At 38.4% G+C, this 14161-nt stretch overlaps 3 protein-coding genes and 1 non-coding gene across 5 annotated transcripts; 3 read left to right on the top strand and 1 right to left on the bottom strand.

Annotated features, from left to right (window-relative positions):
- Nucleotides 1-878: 878 nt before the first annotated feature.
- On the top strand, nt 879-950 carry TRNAT-CGU (transfer RNA threonine (anticodon CGU)). The gene has a single exon. It is a non-coding gene; the product is annotated as a tRNA-Thr (tRNA).
- A 1944-nt stretch (nt 951-2894) lies between these two features.
- On the bottom strand, nt 2895-4112 carry LOC137959152 (cyclin-U2-1-like). Its single transcript, XM_068806481.1, has 2 exons — nt 3443-4112; nt 2895-3315 (listed from the first exon to the last, which is right to left on the bottom strand). Exons 1-2 carry the CDS (start codon nt 3844-3846, stop codon nt 3027-3029), a joined length of 693 nt encoding a protein of 230 aa, XP_068662582.1. The 5' UTR covers nt 3847-4112; the 3' UTR covers nt 2895-3026.
- Nucleotides 4113-7733: 3621 nt separating this feature from the next.
- Nucleotides 7734-11867, top strand: LOC137959151 (uncharacterized). 2 transcript variants are annotated; one of them, XM_068806480.1, is made up of 6 exons: nt 7734-7922; nt 8895-9144; nt 9260-9461; nt 10146-10214; nt 10986-11118; nt 11201-11867. In XM_068806480.1, the coding sequence occupies exons 2-6, from the start codon at nt 8922-8924 to the stop codon at nt 11783-11785; spliced, it is 1212 nt and encodes a 403-aa protein (XP_068662581.1). In that variant the 5' UTR covers nt 7734-7922; nt 8895-8921; the 3' UTR covers nt 11786-11867. The 2 variants fall into 2 exon arrangements, with proteins under 2 accessions (XP_068662581.1, XP_068662580.1); XM_068806479.1 differs by having other exon boundaries at nt 8889-9144.
- An 870-nt stretch (nt 11868-12737) lies between these two features.
- On the top strand, nt 12738-13908 carry LOC137960083 (glycine-rich protein 2-like). The gene has a single exon (XM_068807555.1). The coding sequence runs from the start codon at nt 13030-13032 to the stop codon at nt 13642-13644; it is 615 nt and encodes a 204-aa protein (XP_068663656.1). The 5' UTR covers nt 12738-13029; the 3' UTR covers nt 13645-13908.
- The last annotated feature ends 253 nt before the right edge of the window (nt 13909-14161 follow it).

Raw genomic sequence — 14161 nt, 5'->3', positions numbered from 1 at the left:
TAAATTATTGTTGTTCGATAGCTTTTAAATACATTAAATCCGAAGTAAAGTAAGTACTTTATTGGTCTTCTTTACCATTAAATAATCGGTGCATTTGTAAGGCATGAATATGCTCAGGAAACTGCCATTGATTTGCCCAGGAGGAATAATATTGTTCAAGCTCTATTACTCGATAAGCTGTAGGAGTAGGTAGGAAGTTACTCCAAGAGAATGAATGAAAGGAAGTTATTTTTCTGCTTGGCGTCTGTAGCATGCTCTGTGCATGGCTCTTGTAGCTATGCGGGATAAAAATAGTGTGGACAGTTCACTATTTGTCCCCACAATGATGCATAGTAGTGCTCAGTGAGCAGCTGCTGCATGGTTCTGCACAAGTCCCTGCTAATGTCAAACATTTTGGAGCATGAGTAGTTCTCTTGAACATTGGAAAAGGCTAAAATTTATTATTTTAAATAATTAAATTAAGCTAAAAAAAATTAGAAGGAAGAATGATAATATGAAAATACAAAATATTAGTAGTATTAAAAGATCAGGAACATTATTGCAATAGTAGAAAAATGAGAGGGTGATGAAATAAAAAAAAACAGTAAACAAGCTCTTCTGATGAACTTGAAAGAAAGTCATATTAGAATTGTCAACACTGGATGTTGAATTATTTGTCAAACCTGTTGAGCATATGAGAATGCAATTGGCATAGTTCATGAGACAATGCACAGGAACAAAATAGGACTACATTCTGCTTAAAATTAATAAAATAAATTGCATTGGAGAAGAGAACATTCTGCTTAAAATTAATAAAATAAATGTCTTTAGCTAAGAGAGATATCTCTATTGTTTTTAAAATAAATTCTATTTAAAAAATTTATAGAAAAGATCAACTTGCCTCCATAGCATAGTGGTAGTGCGTTCGCTTCGTAAGCGAAAGGTCGCGAGTTCGATCCTCGCCGTGGGCTTTATAAAATGTAGTTTTGCCACGTTTTGCCGTTTTCTCTTTAGATGGGCCTCCACCTTCCCCTTCACTGGCTCCCTTCTTTTTCCATCCTGTTGCAAAAATAACTGTTTCAGTTTTTCAGACTTTCTCAATTTCAGAAACCAACATGTTCACTCTTCACTATCTGAAGACAAGTATTTTCCCTGGTAGAAGGTAGAGTTGAACTTTGATTCAACCAGCTACTAGAGATTTAGATCTAATTATACTGCTTCCAGCTTCATGCAGTCATCTTGAAATAATCTCAGAACTCTACTTTAACATCAGAGGACAAAAAATTTGCGACACAGGTTACACAGCAAACTAATAGAGATTCTGGGTTTTCCCTGTTTCTTCTGGATTACGAGTGTCGGAACATGACAGAGGCCAACCACAAACAGAGTTACAAACCTCCTTAAGTTGACTGAACAACAAACCAGCAGATTCCACAGATTTATCTATTAATTCCTTTATTAGAAAAACTTGCTTTTGCCTGTGCCGACAACCTTCCCCTTCGTGTGGATGACGACAGGCAGCAGGGATCCATGCTGTTGATAACATTTTCAACAAGAGATTCTTTCGAGTAATGGAAAGGAACCACCTCCTTTTATAAACCATAGCGTTAGGTGGATGTAGCCAAAGGATGTTTACAAACAATAAGACAAGCATGAAGCATCTTCCCTTCAACAAATATCGTTCATTCTCAAAAGATGAAGATCAACTGTAAATCCACTGCAACTACCGACAATATTGTGGGTGATCTTCAGCTTCCTCATAGTCTCATTATCTTTCAACGTTTTAACTTTAACAAACAAAGATTATTGTTCCCTTCGTTTCCACTGGATTAGGTGGTGTTCCCACGTTGAAACACGACAAAGGACAACTACCCACTGAAATGTTTTGATCAGAACCTCTCAATCTTTTAACCACTTGAAGCGTCTTAAAAAACCGAAACATCCACTAGTTTCTATAAGCCTTGACGTTCGGTGTGTGTAACTGAAGAATGTTACAATCCAGGGACAAGGACGGAGCAAATTTATTCATGAATCCTCTCCCAGTTTCCTCACACGCCTCCAGATCATGGACGGCCGACGAGTTTCATTGCCGTTCCGCCCGTGTGGGCTTGTCTGTCATCTCTCTCTTTCGTCTCTTTCTCGAGTAGGTACTGGATGACGACCCTCCCCCTGATTTGATTTATCTTTTCTGCATTGAATGGAGTCCGTACACGATAAAATATTGATGGAACTCGGTTGCCCTAGCTGTCTGCCATTAATGGCGGATTGTGGACTTGCCACCCAGCTTTTTCCTTGTCCAGTTCGCGCTGGTTTTCTTTTGTTTTTTAACCTTTCAGTGGCGTCGTAGACCTTTTTGTTGCTTCTGGGCATTTGTTTATGTGAGCTTTGGGGATGGTGAAGAGAAAGAGAAAATTTAGTAGAGAGTTCCAGCAAATTACAGCGGGGATCTGGCAATTCTTATTAGGCTCATCCTTTTCTGACTATAGCCAAGGAAGCTCACTGCTATTTTATCTTGATTAAAGATCTGATTAGTCTAGAAAAAGGCATCACTCTGTCAAACCATGTTAAGTTGTTTTTGTTGTTTTTCGTATCAATTTTAATATAATTTTCTACCATTTTTACTTTTCGGAATAAGAACTCTTTCTGCTTTGTCAGTGAGGTCTTGTACTACCATGAGCAGTGGTCGTCTAGGTCTTAGTACAATCTTAAAACTGGGAACTGGGTTTGAAGGTAAAAGGACGATAACCAGTACAAAGATTTAATTACCATCTATCAAGACTTCCAGACATGGGATATCTGTGTAGGGCACTGCCAGTGGAGACTAGTTGTAATCACTTCATATGTCAAATCAATCGAACTGAAACTGGTTGCTCATGCAGATCGAAACGAAGATTGGTAAATCTGAAAGCTTTCACAGTTAATTTCAAGGGATTTTTACACGCAAAGCCTTTTGCAGTTACTTAAAAATCTCTGAGGAGACATCACAAACAGTTTTGATATTTATATACAGTTTGCATTGAATGAGGTAGCCACCTACTTCGACTCAATCAATGCGGACCACATCCGATAACTGGAGCTAGCCGACGATCTAGAGTCCTCTTCTCGACCTTGCTGGAAGTGTTTTCTTCCCTGCTGCACATTAGCCTCAAAGTCCTCTCAATCTGGTAGCCTCCTCCGATGCTGACTTCCCTCTCTAGATGACAGCAGTAGCTCTCGAACACACTCACGCTCACTTGCAGCTTGAACCCCATCAAGAACAGGAAATCCAGTTCCAATCTGTTCATCTCCGCAGTGGTTAAGCCGCCCACTCGTGCAAAGTAGGAGTTTCTGTAGTTCCTGCACATATAGAACAGATGAAAATTAACAAATGTACAAGATCATAAATGGCGAATGAACCTAATGTTTAGTTTTTTTTTATTTCTCCCAGACCAAATACTAACACTTCGAATCGATGGCTACTCACTTGTCCTCTACAAACTTGGAAGCCACCATGATTGTGGTGATGAGAAGTCGATGAACGTTGTTGGAGGTGATTCTGAAGTCGGGGTGAAACTGGCAAAACCGATCGATGTAAACGTAGGCGACGACGTACACCGGCGGGGCGACATGGGCGTACCGGTATATCCTCTCGAGGTAGGACTGAATTTCCATGTCCGGCGTCTCATGGTAATCGAACACTCGAGCACTCGAAGCTCTGGGCGAGACCCACCCGCATTTTCTCAGAATCCGCTCGTTCCTAGTCATTGCTCTCTCCAGAAGAGACGCCAGCACTGAGATCACCAACGGGGCGGTGGATTCGACTTGGTCCGTGAAGCTGTACAGATCAGACCTCAGTCTCCTAGGCGAGATTGCCTCCAACGAAGCCATTGACGGAAAAACAGAAGACCAAGAAGAGAGATGAAGTGATTAAAAGCAGACTCTCTGAGAGAAAGAGGAGTGCATATAATTGAATGAGCGCATGAAAGAGAGGTAGGTATATATATAAGAGAATTGAGTGGTTGAGGTTCGAATAAAGTAAAGAAAAGTATGTGCAGTTGAGGGACATTTGGAAAGCGGTGGGAAGGAAAGATCTGTAGTATTTTACGCAGAAGATGAAGAAGCTGTCGGTAGAGAAGGAAATTTTACGACAAAAAACAGAACCTTTCCTGCTCCTTTCTTTGCTATTTTGATATTACAAAGAAATCGCCGACTGCTGGGCTGTACAGAGTACGGGAAGATCATGGGTAATGAAGCCTCTGCACATTTTGGTTTAAGAGAGAAAAATAAACTAGGGGAAGCAGCAAATTGAGATGCAGCTGCTTGTTGCAGGCGTAGGGAGCACACAGATTTTTTAAGATCTGATCAGATTTTTTTCCTTTTTTTATTTTGCTGGTTTTCATGGTTACCGCGATCGTTGATGGTACACCATTGTTTTCAGCGTTTTCTCATTTTTGACTGTGGAAGTCACTCTACCAGAAGCGCACACGTGAGTCAGCCCATTGATGGTATCGGCCTCCATGGGGGCCATCAATGGGGATCAAGTACAGAGGAGCAGATTGTTTATTTCGATTCACCTCAGCTGGTTTTATTTTAGTAATAACTCGTGGCAGTCGGAGACGAAGACTGTTGTACTTTTTATTATATTATGGAACACAAAATCTGCAATTGGGAGTGAAGAAGACTTCATTTGGTGCAATTTGCTACTTCTCATGAGTTTGGAGAAAACCAGTCACAAATTTAGACAGTCACAAATTTAGACAGTCACAATGAAGCGAATTGCTTATTTTCTTGCTCATTATAAGCAGACCCTTTTATGGCATACACTATACATTCACATCAAACTGCTTGAGGATGAGTTTGAACCCCCTCTATATGTGACTTATACTTACCAAGTTCCTTAGCGAACGGGCATGTGGTCATCTAATGACCCTTTTGATGGCATACACTATACATTTTCTTCTTTGATCTTGACTTTCAACTTTTACCCTTTTCGATTTACACCTTGTTTTATCATTAGGATCAAAGTCATATGAGACAACTTTAACATTGTTATCAACACTTTGATTAGTGGGAATACTCTCAACAACACTTTTATTGTTATCCAAATGATGATTAACATTTGCTTTCAAGTTTAACACATCAAACTGCTTCAAAATTTCTTGTATTTTTGGAATTACAATATCATAGTTCTCACGAGATCTTGTATTGAAATTAGTAATCTTGAGGCAGATAGAACAAAGTTTCCACACTATCTGAGTTATTAAGGTGTTTTTGTCTTTTGAAATACTTGAAATTCCTTTATCTAAAGAATGAATAGATCCATACATAGCATTATTGTCCAACGATGCATGATGTACTTCAATGTAATTTTTTGGCACATCAAAATTTTTGAAACATCTTTAAACTATGGCTACACAACATTCCTTTATGCTCAATTTTTTTGCAAGAACAACATGCAAAAATTTCACCATCATCTATAAAGCACACAAAATATTTTTTATCATTTCAATAAAATCTAGCAGAGTATGTAATCGTAGCACCCTCCTTTAATATTTTTTTAGCCATATAATCAAGACTCTTTCTAATTCTTTTTTGAACATGGCAAACATAACTTGAGTATAACACTCCACTGTTTGTGCTTGAATTGGATGTTTACAAGACAAAATTAGTTTAAAATACAAAGTTTTCAAATCTTCATCGTCTTTACCTGAAAGTTAGATGCCAAAGCCTTTTCATATTGGTGAATAAAGTCATTTGGTGGTGTTTGTGCATTCAAAAACCCATCAAAGAAGGGTCTTATGCTTTTTCGACCTGAAGTCATGCCAACATAAATGTAATCTTTTAGAAAGCATGGTACCCAATGATGTCATTGTTCATACATTTTTGTTAACCAATTGTCATCTTCCATTTCATATCTCTCTTTCAATTTTTCCCATGTGCTCTCAAACTCTTCAATTGTCACGCTTTGATCTATCCACTTACAATAATCCTCACTAAAGTTACCTATAGATTGTAAATGTGCCAAATGTTGCCATGAATGTTTTTCAATATACGATGATCAAAAATGATGTCGAGTTCTGGGAAAAACTTTCACAATAGCCTTTCCTAATGCCACAATTTGGTCATTGATAATTGATTGTGGATGTTTTCCCCACATTCATTTTAAGTCGTGTTAGAAACAACCATGTAAAGTTCTCCTCTGTTTTGTAAGCAATCGAAGCGCAACCAAAGAGAATAGATTGTCTTTGGTAGTTAATATATATGAATGGAGCAAATGGCGTAGAAAACTTCTCTGCATTATAACTAACATCAAATACAACCACATCTCTCAAATCCAAGTAGGTTGATCTTGACCTACTTTCTATCGAAAAGACACTCCTAGTTATGTTTATCTCATCAAGCTCAAAGGCGAAAAAGAAAATAGGATCATGGACTTGAATATCTTGAAAGTGATTAACCACAATCTTGTAGTCACACCCCATATTGCTAGTATTAGCTATTATCAGACGGTCCATATTATCCTTTATCATAACTGATGGAGTTGTTAGGAATACACAAGCTTCAATTGTTATCACTCTTGAAACATGATTGGGTCTTAGTCTCGTTCTACAATCACAGAATTGATCTCTTGTCATTGTGCATTTTGATGAAGATTGACGACATGGTTTTGTATTTTTAAATATTATATGGACTTGAGATTAAAAGATGTCGTAATCATCATGAAAAGGTCTAAGAATCCACATTCCATCGTTATTTATACTGATTGAAAAAGGAGTCATACGATTCTATCTTGTTTGTTGAAGCCTTTGGATATCTCTCCCCTTTTGCCATTTTTCATTCAAATCCTTTACTCCCTTATCACAAACAAACCATTTACTAATAACACAATTCGTTTTTCTTGATGTATATGTTTTGCTCTTCAAATCCCAAATCCTTTCAATTTGGCATATTCAACATAAATTTGATATGCCTCAATGTCACTACTGGCAAAATCCATCCCAACATATGGCTCATCTTTCCTATGTGGTTCAACCTTATTATAAAGCATGGTGGGGTTGCAAGGCACAAGAGGCTTGAGAAACCAACCCCATCAACAAGTAGGGAAGGTGGGGCAAGGACGGAAGTCATTATTATTTATATTGTTAAACTTAAAAGTAATATTAATTAATTAATTTTGTGAAATAATTGTGTTTAATTATATAAATTGAAAATTAAATATTATAATTATTAAATTATATATAGCATAATTCTAAAATTATTATTTATTGAAATAAAAATGTCTATTACACTAATAGAAACTAATACTTATTATTTATTATTGTAATTTTTTTCATTTTATTGAATCTCTTATAATATAGTATAAAAAATTAGTAATTTATTATTATTTAATTATGTATGTAATAATATTATAATAAGTTAATAGTTTTTGTTTAAATAATTTATATTTTATATATCATTTTAAATACTTTATTTTTCATTAAAATAAGATACATTTTTATTATTGAAAATAAGGAGGATTATTACGTCTCATTTTTTCTATTTTGCTTCATTCTTTTAAATTTCATTTCAATTTAAAACTGAATTAGAGTTTCACAATTATGCGACTTCCAAACAAAATTTGACACGAATTCTAGACGCGTTAATTATTTTGTGGCGGATCTGAACCGGCCCACTTGGAGGGTTTTATTTCGAGCCTTTCGATCAATTCTTCACGGATCAAACGACTAAAATAAGCCATCGCTGAGAAAACAGCTTGCCCTTTAGTTTCCCTCCCGCCTTCACGTCACCACGCTCCGCTCATACCTCCTCCTTGTTGCCCTTTCTTCTCTTCCCTCTTCTCTCCTCTTTTCATATCTTTTGAACCCTCTTTACTCGCTCTTTCAATCTTCTGCCACAGGCGATCCTCTACTTGCTACCCGCACTCTCGGTTGGCTTTTTGGTAGCAGTGATTTGTTTTTTTACTGGTAAGACCTGGAATTCTTTACCATTTGATTCTTGTCTCTCACCTATTCAATTATGAATCATGCTTACATAGTTTTCAAATTAAAAAGATGAATAAGTGGAACAAGTTTTCGAATGAACTAGGTCCTCTCTCTTATTTTGTTGTACTTAGTGCAGCTCTTAATAAAACTTTATTATCTTCAACAACTTTCAGTAGTGCAACTTATTACTTAACTTCTAACTTTTAACTATTTATGCTGGGCAGACTGCAATTGTCATTTCATGTAATCGTTTACATCTAAAACTCTTTCTAGATATTGCGGCAATCATACATGAAAGACACGTAGCTGAGTTCGTAGGTTTTGACAGAACATGATGGATTTTACATATTTCGCTGGTCTTCTGATTTGGTTTTTAATACTGTTACTGCTAATGACTGCAAGGAAATTAAGGAATAACAAAAAAGGAGTAGGAAATACAAGAGCAATCTCTGTTAGGAATTAGTAATAATTGTAGAAGAAGAAAAAACGAGCACTAAAAATACAAGATTTATACAAGTTCGCCTCAAAATGAGACTACGTCCTGTCTTCTGCCGTTACAGTGATTCACGATGAAGATGAAATAGTTTACAAGAGAAATCGCACACACTTGGGTATTTTTCTCTAACCTCTCTCAACGCAACTGATGATCCTTCTTGATGATGATAACCCTAATAACGATACTCCCAAATATAAAGAAAAAACTAGGGCAACTGTAATACAAGTATAAAATTTCCAAATTACCCTTAATGAAACAACATTCAATATCGTGGACCTTTCAGCCCCCTTTCAACCCCACGACAACCTTACCGCGAGAAGGTTGATTGCATACAGACTCTGCGTAAGGAGAATCTCAAACACTATTGACTTTATGTGACATAGTTTTATTGACCTCCCCATTTATTTAGCTAGTTTTTCTTTATAAAAAGGGATATTTCCTTACTCTTTCAGAAACAGTCTCTCGATCATCCAGCGGACACTGCTATGGAAGAAAATGAAGCTTCTGTTCCTTCAAAACCTGATAAATCCCTGTTTTGCCAAGAGTGCAACCAAAACCAGTCAAAATACAAGTGCCCTGGCTGTTCAATCCGCACTTGCAGCCTTTCCTGTGTTAAATCCCATAAACAGCATTCCAACTGCAATGGGAAAAGAAACCGCACTGAGTTCGTGCCTCTTTCTGAATTTGATGACAACCTTCTCATAGCCGGTCAGTTTATCTCTTAGCCATGTTTCCCTAATCTATTCTCTATTTTGCTTCTCACAATTTTCAGAAATAGTGTTTGGGTTGTTTTCTTACATTTCTTCTTCTGTTGTTTGTATAGATTATAATTTTTTGGAAGAAACGAAGAGAGTTTCTGAATCTGCAGAGAGGATGTTAATGGGGTTTGGTGGCAATTATCGTTTTAAGATGCCTTTTAAACTGCGCTTGCTCAGGAATGCAGCTGGTCGGCGGAAAACCAGGCTTTTTCTTCTGCCTGGTGGAATGTCAAGGAGGGAGAAAAACCAGTCATTATATGATCAAAAGTTAGCTGCTGCCCTTTCTATTTAGTTTCCTCTGCTGATGGTTGATTTTTATTAGCTTTTGTTTCTGACAAGGTTACTCTGTTTGTTTGTATTTAATTCACCTGCTTCACTTAGTATCCTAGTCTTGAAGATATCCATTCATGATTGAAGTTGATTTATACTGATAATGAAGAGAGCTAGTTCATTTTGAAATTTGGTTACATTTTATAGTGTATGAGATTGTTATCTGATTAGATCCTTGGGCATATTGAGCGGAAAAAGGCTTTTGTTTGCACAAGTACATTGTCTGGACTATTTCAAGTATTGATTGCAAAACGTTTGAATTTGATTACAATAGATACCCACTATTTGTTTTCGCCTAATAATGCAATAGCACTAGTTTATTTTTGAATTTGGATACATTTTATAGTCTATGAAATTGTCGTCCAAGATGACCCATGAACAATTTGAGCAGAAAGGTGTTTTGTTCTTAAAAATTTATCATACCTGAACTATCTCAAATCTTGATTGGAAAGATCATGGTACCATTTTTCGAAGTCAATAACCCTGTTTACTTGATGCTTTAGACAGGATGGGAAGCAGGGAGGGAGGGAGAAAGAGAGATTTCTATTTTTCCAATTTTTCCCTTACGTTAATTTGTTTGTGTTCTTTTACTTATGGAATGACTGCTTGGTTTTCTTTCAGGAGGAAATCAATTTTATGGACAGTAGAATGGCATTTCAATTTAGTAAATATTGTTCTTGTTGACCACCGGTAAACTTTTTTTTTCTTGCCTTTGTTTTTTAATTTTATGAATTTTTATTCTGTAGTGGAGTTTTAAAATTTGGTTTAATTCCTCAGTCACTGTTGTAAGAACTGGATCGGACTGGTTGGTCAACGAGGTTGGACCAGAATGATGGTCCTCTTCAGTTCTTAGATAGGTCCGACTCTCTTTTTTGGGAGGACCAGCTAATCTGGATGACCACACTTGTCCTACCAGAAAACCCTCCTACTAGAATGGTTCTTGTTCAGTTTGACTGAGGCTTTTCTTCTATCATTTCTACCTCAGATTTAAAATATGAAATTTTATGAAAGAGAGGCAACTCAAGCTTGTGATCTCATAATAAACAAGGATATTATCATCTACACCAGTACTAGATCCAGTGCATGTATATTAAAACAAGTATCTTTATAACATCTTGAAAAAAGATCCATACTGGTCAAACCTGAACCTGGTTGAATTGGAACTGGCCTTGCCGTTGGTTCAATGGCTGGTTGTGTAAATCAATGTCTCTATCCTCTCCACTATTACTAACTTTTCACGAGTACAGGAAAACAAGTATTAAACATCAAGAGCCATATGGATACCTATTACACATTAGTGCTTGAATCTGATCGTACATTATTGAACCTGTAAATTGCCATGCCTGGGGCTCAATAATAGTTCGATTTTATGTATTTATTTATCTTTTGTGGCATGGTTGGTTCAGTTCTTACAACAGTGGTTGCAGTTTATTGTTAACTGATGAATTTTTATCTGTGCAGGGTAGATGAGAATGCAAGTTTGTATTCTGTGATAGAAAAACATTTAAAGGCTGGTCCATGGAATCATCAACTCAGCCAATTCAATAGTGTGCCACTTGCGCATCTGAAATTCTTCATCAGAAAGAACCCGAAGGTGTTTTATTTTCAATATCAACTGAAGTTTCTTAATCTGGGAGAATGTGGTTCTAATTATGTTGTCTTTCACATAATTACAGGGTCCTAAATCATTGTTCCGTGAGTTGGACATAAATGTGCCTCTATGTCGTCAATTAGCTGATATTGTCCTTATCGAGTACCCCAGCATCCATGTTTTCCTCCCTTCACAGAACTACAGCTTCGAAGTTGAAAATGCTGTAGTGCGGAAGGAAGGACCAACAAAACCTCTAGATGATTTACCAAGCCCAAAAGTTGTCCACTTCAAGGAAGAGGAAATAGAAGAAGATGTCACCCTGGGCACACAAGTGTTCGATCTGATGGAGTACGGAGATCCAAAATTTGTTGATAATTTTCTGCTTCCCGAGTCCCCCCGCCTAAACAAGGGAGATGAGAAAGAAATTAAACGTCCAAAACTGTCTTTAGGTGACAAGTTACAAGCACCAATAACAGTAGAAACTGATGGGTATTTTGGGTCCAATGCAAAACTTGGAAGTTCTGGAGACTTTGATTTTGAGTTTGCCCAAGATTTGAGGGATGCTTATTCAGGTTTGATTGAGCAAGTAAATCCCGATGATTTTCTGTGCATTGAGAACGGATTCATTGGGGATGAGGAATTAGAGGAAGGTGAGATTTTAGAATTTTAATGTTTTTTTTTTCTGATGTGCCCAAAGACATTCAGGTGTTCTGAGTACAGTATATGAGAGGAGATCTTAACTTTGTTTACCATCTGAAGATGTGTGCGGTCTATGACCACCCCCTACAGTTTTGATATATGAGAAGAGTGGTTTTTGGTTCTGGCAGGAAAGAAATCAGGTTTTCATGGAAGTTATTAATTGATGCTTGCTTGGTGTTATTTTGTCTCCTGGGTGCTTTTTTAAGATCAATCATACCCTCAATATCAAGTGCTGAAGGCAAAGAGCTGACCCCGTCTAACACTTTCTTCTTCACTCATCCAAATCCCCGAAGCTCAACTCTGGTCTTACCAAGAAAATAAGTTATAAAAAAAAAAAAAGCTTCTAGCTGGAATGGGCAAGCAGGTATGTGATCAAGCCTGGGCAGCCGAAACAAATTCTTTACATGATTTTGTTATTTGAATTACGTTAAAACGAGTCATGCAAGTATGATTGTGTTCAATCTGATACTAAACATTGATACTATTGAATGATCAGATAGAAGGCCGATTTCCTCCCTACGGATATCTAGTTCATCTAATTGCTGCGATCTACTGTTATTATCTAAGCAGGCATAACCTAAACAGAAATGTCACAGAGGGTCTTAGTTTCTCTTCCACTTCAATGCCTGTAAACAACAACTGTCCAGCATTTGAGTGATGGACTGAATAGCTCTGCTTTATGTCCTTTCTCTGTTTCAGAGAATTCACTGGATCAGAGAAAAGAAGGCTAATGGCTGTCACATCTTTCTCCTTTTATTGTCTTTGCCAATGTATTCTTGGAATCTAATCCCTAATTTACTCGCCCGTGGGACCGAAGACAGATCACACGAAGCATTGAAGCTCAATGCAGCGAGGCCCATCTTGAAGTCAAGAAGGGTAGTTTTGTCATTTAATACCGGACTTGGTTTTCCCGGAAAGGACGCCGAATCGAACCAACGGTGGATCTTCCTGCACAGATCACTAGTGAACGATAGCCGTGGGATCGTCTGTAATCGAGATTCCCGTCGCTGAAATGACTTAAAACCGCTTCGGACTCCTCCGCCTACCCTCCAAAGTCTTGAGGCCGCCGGTATAGAAACTAGGGTTCCCTTTCCGCATCGACCATGAGGACTCAGATCTAGGGTTTTTCTTTTTACCCTTTTCCTGGTTTCTTTTTGCTGCTCTCCCGTTTTTTTCCCTGTCTTCCGTTAGGGTTCTCAGCCTCTCGTTTCGTTAATGGCGCAGGGCGTGAGGTCGATCGGAACCGTGAGATGGTTCAGCGATCAGAAGGGGTTCGGATTCATAACCCCAAACGAGGGCGGCGAGGACCTTTTCGTCCATCAGTCGTCTATACTATCCGACGGTTTCCGGAGTCTCTCCGAGGGAGAGACCGTCGAGTTCGAAATCTCTTCCGGTGATGACGGACGAACGAAAGCCGTTGATGTGACCGGACCGGACGGGGCTCCTGTTTCCGGCGGAAGAAGCGGAGGCCGAGGCAGAGGTGACTCTTACGGTGGCTATGGCGATGGACCTGGTAGCTATGGGAGGGGCGGGAGAAGCGGCGGCAGAGGTGGCGGGAGATCTTTTGGGAGCGGCGGCGGCGGCGGTGGCGGTGGATGTTACAACTGTGGGCAGAGCGGTCACTTAGCGAGGGATTGTACTCAGGGTGGAAGTGGCGGCGGCGGTGGTAGTGGAGGTTGTTACAACTGTGGACAGAGCGGCCACTTAGCCAGGGACTGCGGTCAGGGTGGAAGTGGCGGTTGGAGATCGGGTGGCGGCAGTGGCGGAGGATGTTATAACTGCGGAGAGCAGGGGCATATTGCGAGAGAGTGCCCTAACGAGCAGAAGTAAGGTGTCAAGTTGTTTCTCGATCTTTTTTTTGCGAGCTAGGGTTTGTTACTGTGCTTTCATCGCGGCTTGGGAATATTGGCGGTCTTAATCCTGTCATTTTTGGTTTGGTCTTTTGAAGAATTTTGGCATGTGAAATTGCTTACAGAGATATAGTTTTATCTTCTTCTTTCGTATTTATGGTGGAAGCAGTGAACCACTTTGCCGTTATGTGCGAATGGATTTATTTTCGAGGTTAAATGGATGTCTTAACAAGTTTTATGCTTCTTTTTCTTCCTCCCTTTTTCTCCCCCGTCTGTCACATTTCACAATTCTCCAACTTTTATTTAAAAATCCATTTCTTGGCTAATGCTGTCATGTTTTTACTTGGTCGTCTGATAATCGGAACGAATTCAGGGATAAAAATAGGTGCAGATAGTGGATCAAATGGTACCTTGAGAATTTCAATGGAGTTTTTATTATGCTGTGGAAACTTGGTCCATCAAATTTTCTTTTCTTCTCTTCTAATTGCTTCTTCTGG

Source organism: Aristolochia californica, unplaced genomic scaffold (assembly GCF_029961685.1).
Source record: "Aristolochia californica isolate CCGP_79_NKW_82.1479 unplaced genomic scaffold, dmAriCali1.0.hap1 SCAF_3, whole genome shotgun sequence".
NCBI classification, from domain to species: domain Eukaryota; kingdom Viridiplantae; phylum Streptophyta; class Magnoliopsida; order Piperales; family Aristolochiaceae; genus Aristolochia; species Aristolochia californica.
This window is presented reverse-complemented; position numbering and strand designations above follow the sequence as displayed.

Bases quoted from the DNA above. Each gene is read 5' to 3' on its own strand.
- LOC137959152 (XM_068806481.1), bottom strand. From the start codon at position 3,846: ATGGCTTCGTTGGAGGCAATCTCGCCTAGGAGACTGAGGTCTGATCTG. The intron at 3,316-3,442 runs GTGAGTAGCCAT...CTATATGTGCAG, and splicing joins TCCAAGTTTGTAGAGGACAA to GAACTACAGAAACTCCTACT.
- LOC137959151 (XM_068806480.1), top strand. From the start codon at position 8,922: ATGGAAGAAAATGAAGCTTCTGTTCCTTCAAAACCTGATAAATCCCTG. The intron at 9,145-9,259 runs GTCAGTTTATCT...TTGTTTGTATAG, and splicing joins TGACAACCTTCTCATAGCCG to ATTATAATTTTTTGGAAGAA. The intron at 11,119-11,200 runs GTGTTTTATTTT...ACATAATTACAG, and splicing joins TCATCAGAAAGAACCCGAAG to GGTCCTAAATCATTGTTCCG.
- LOC137960083 (XM_068807555.1), top strand. From the start codon at position 13,030: ATGGCGCAGGGCGTGAGGTCGATCGGAACCGTGAGATGGTTCAGCGAT.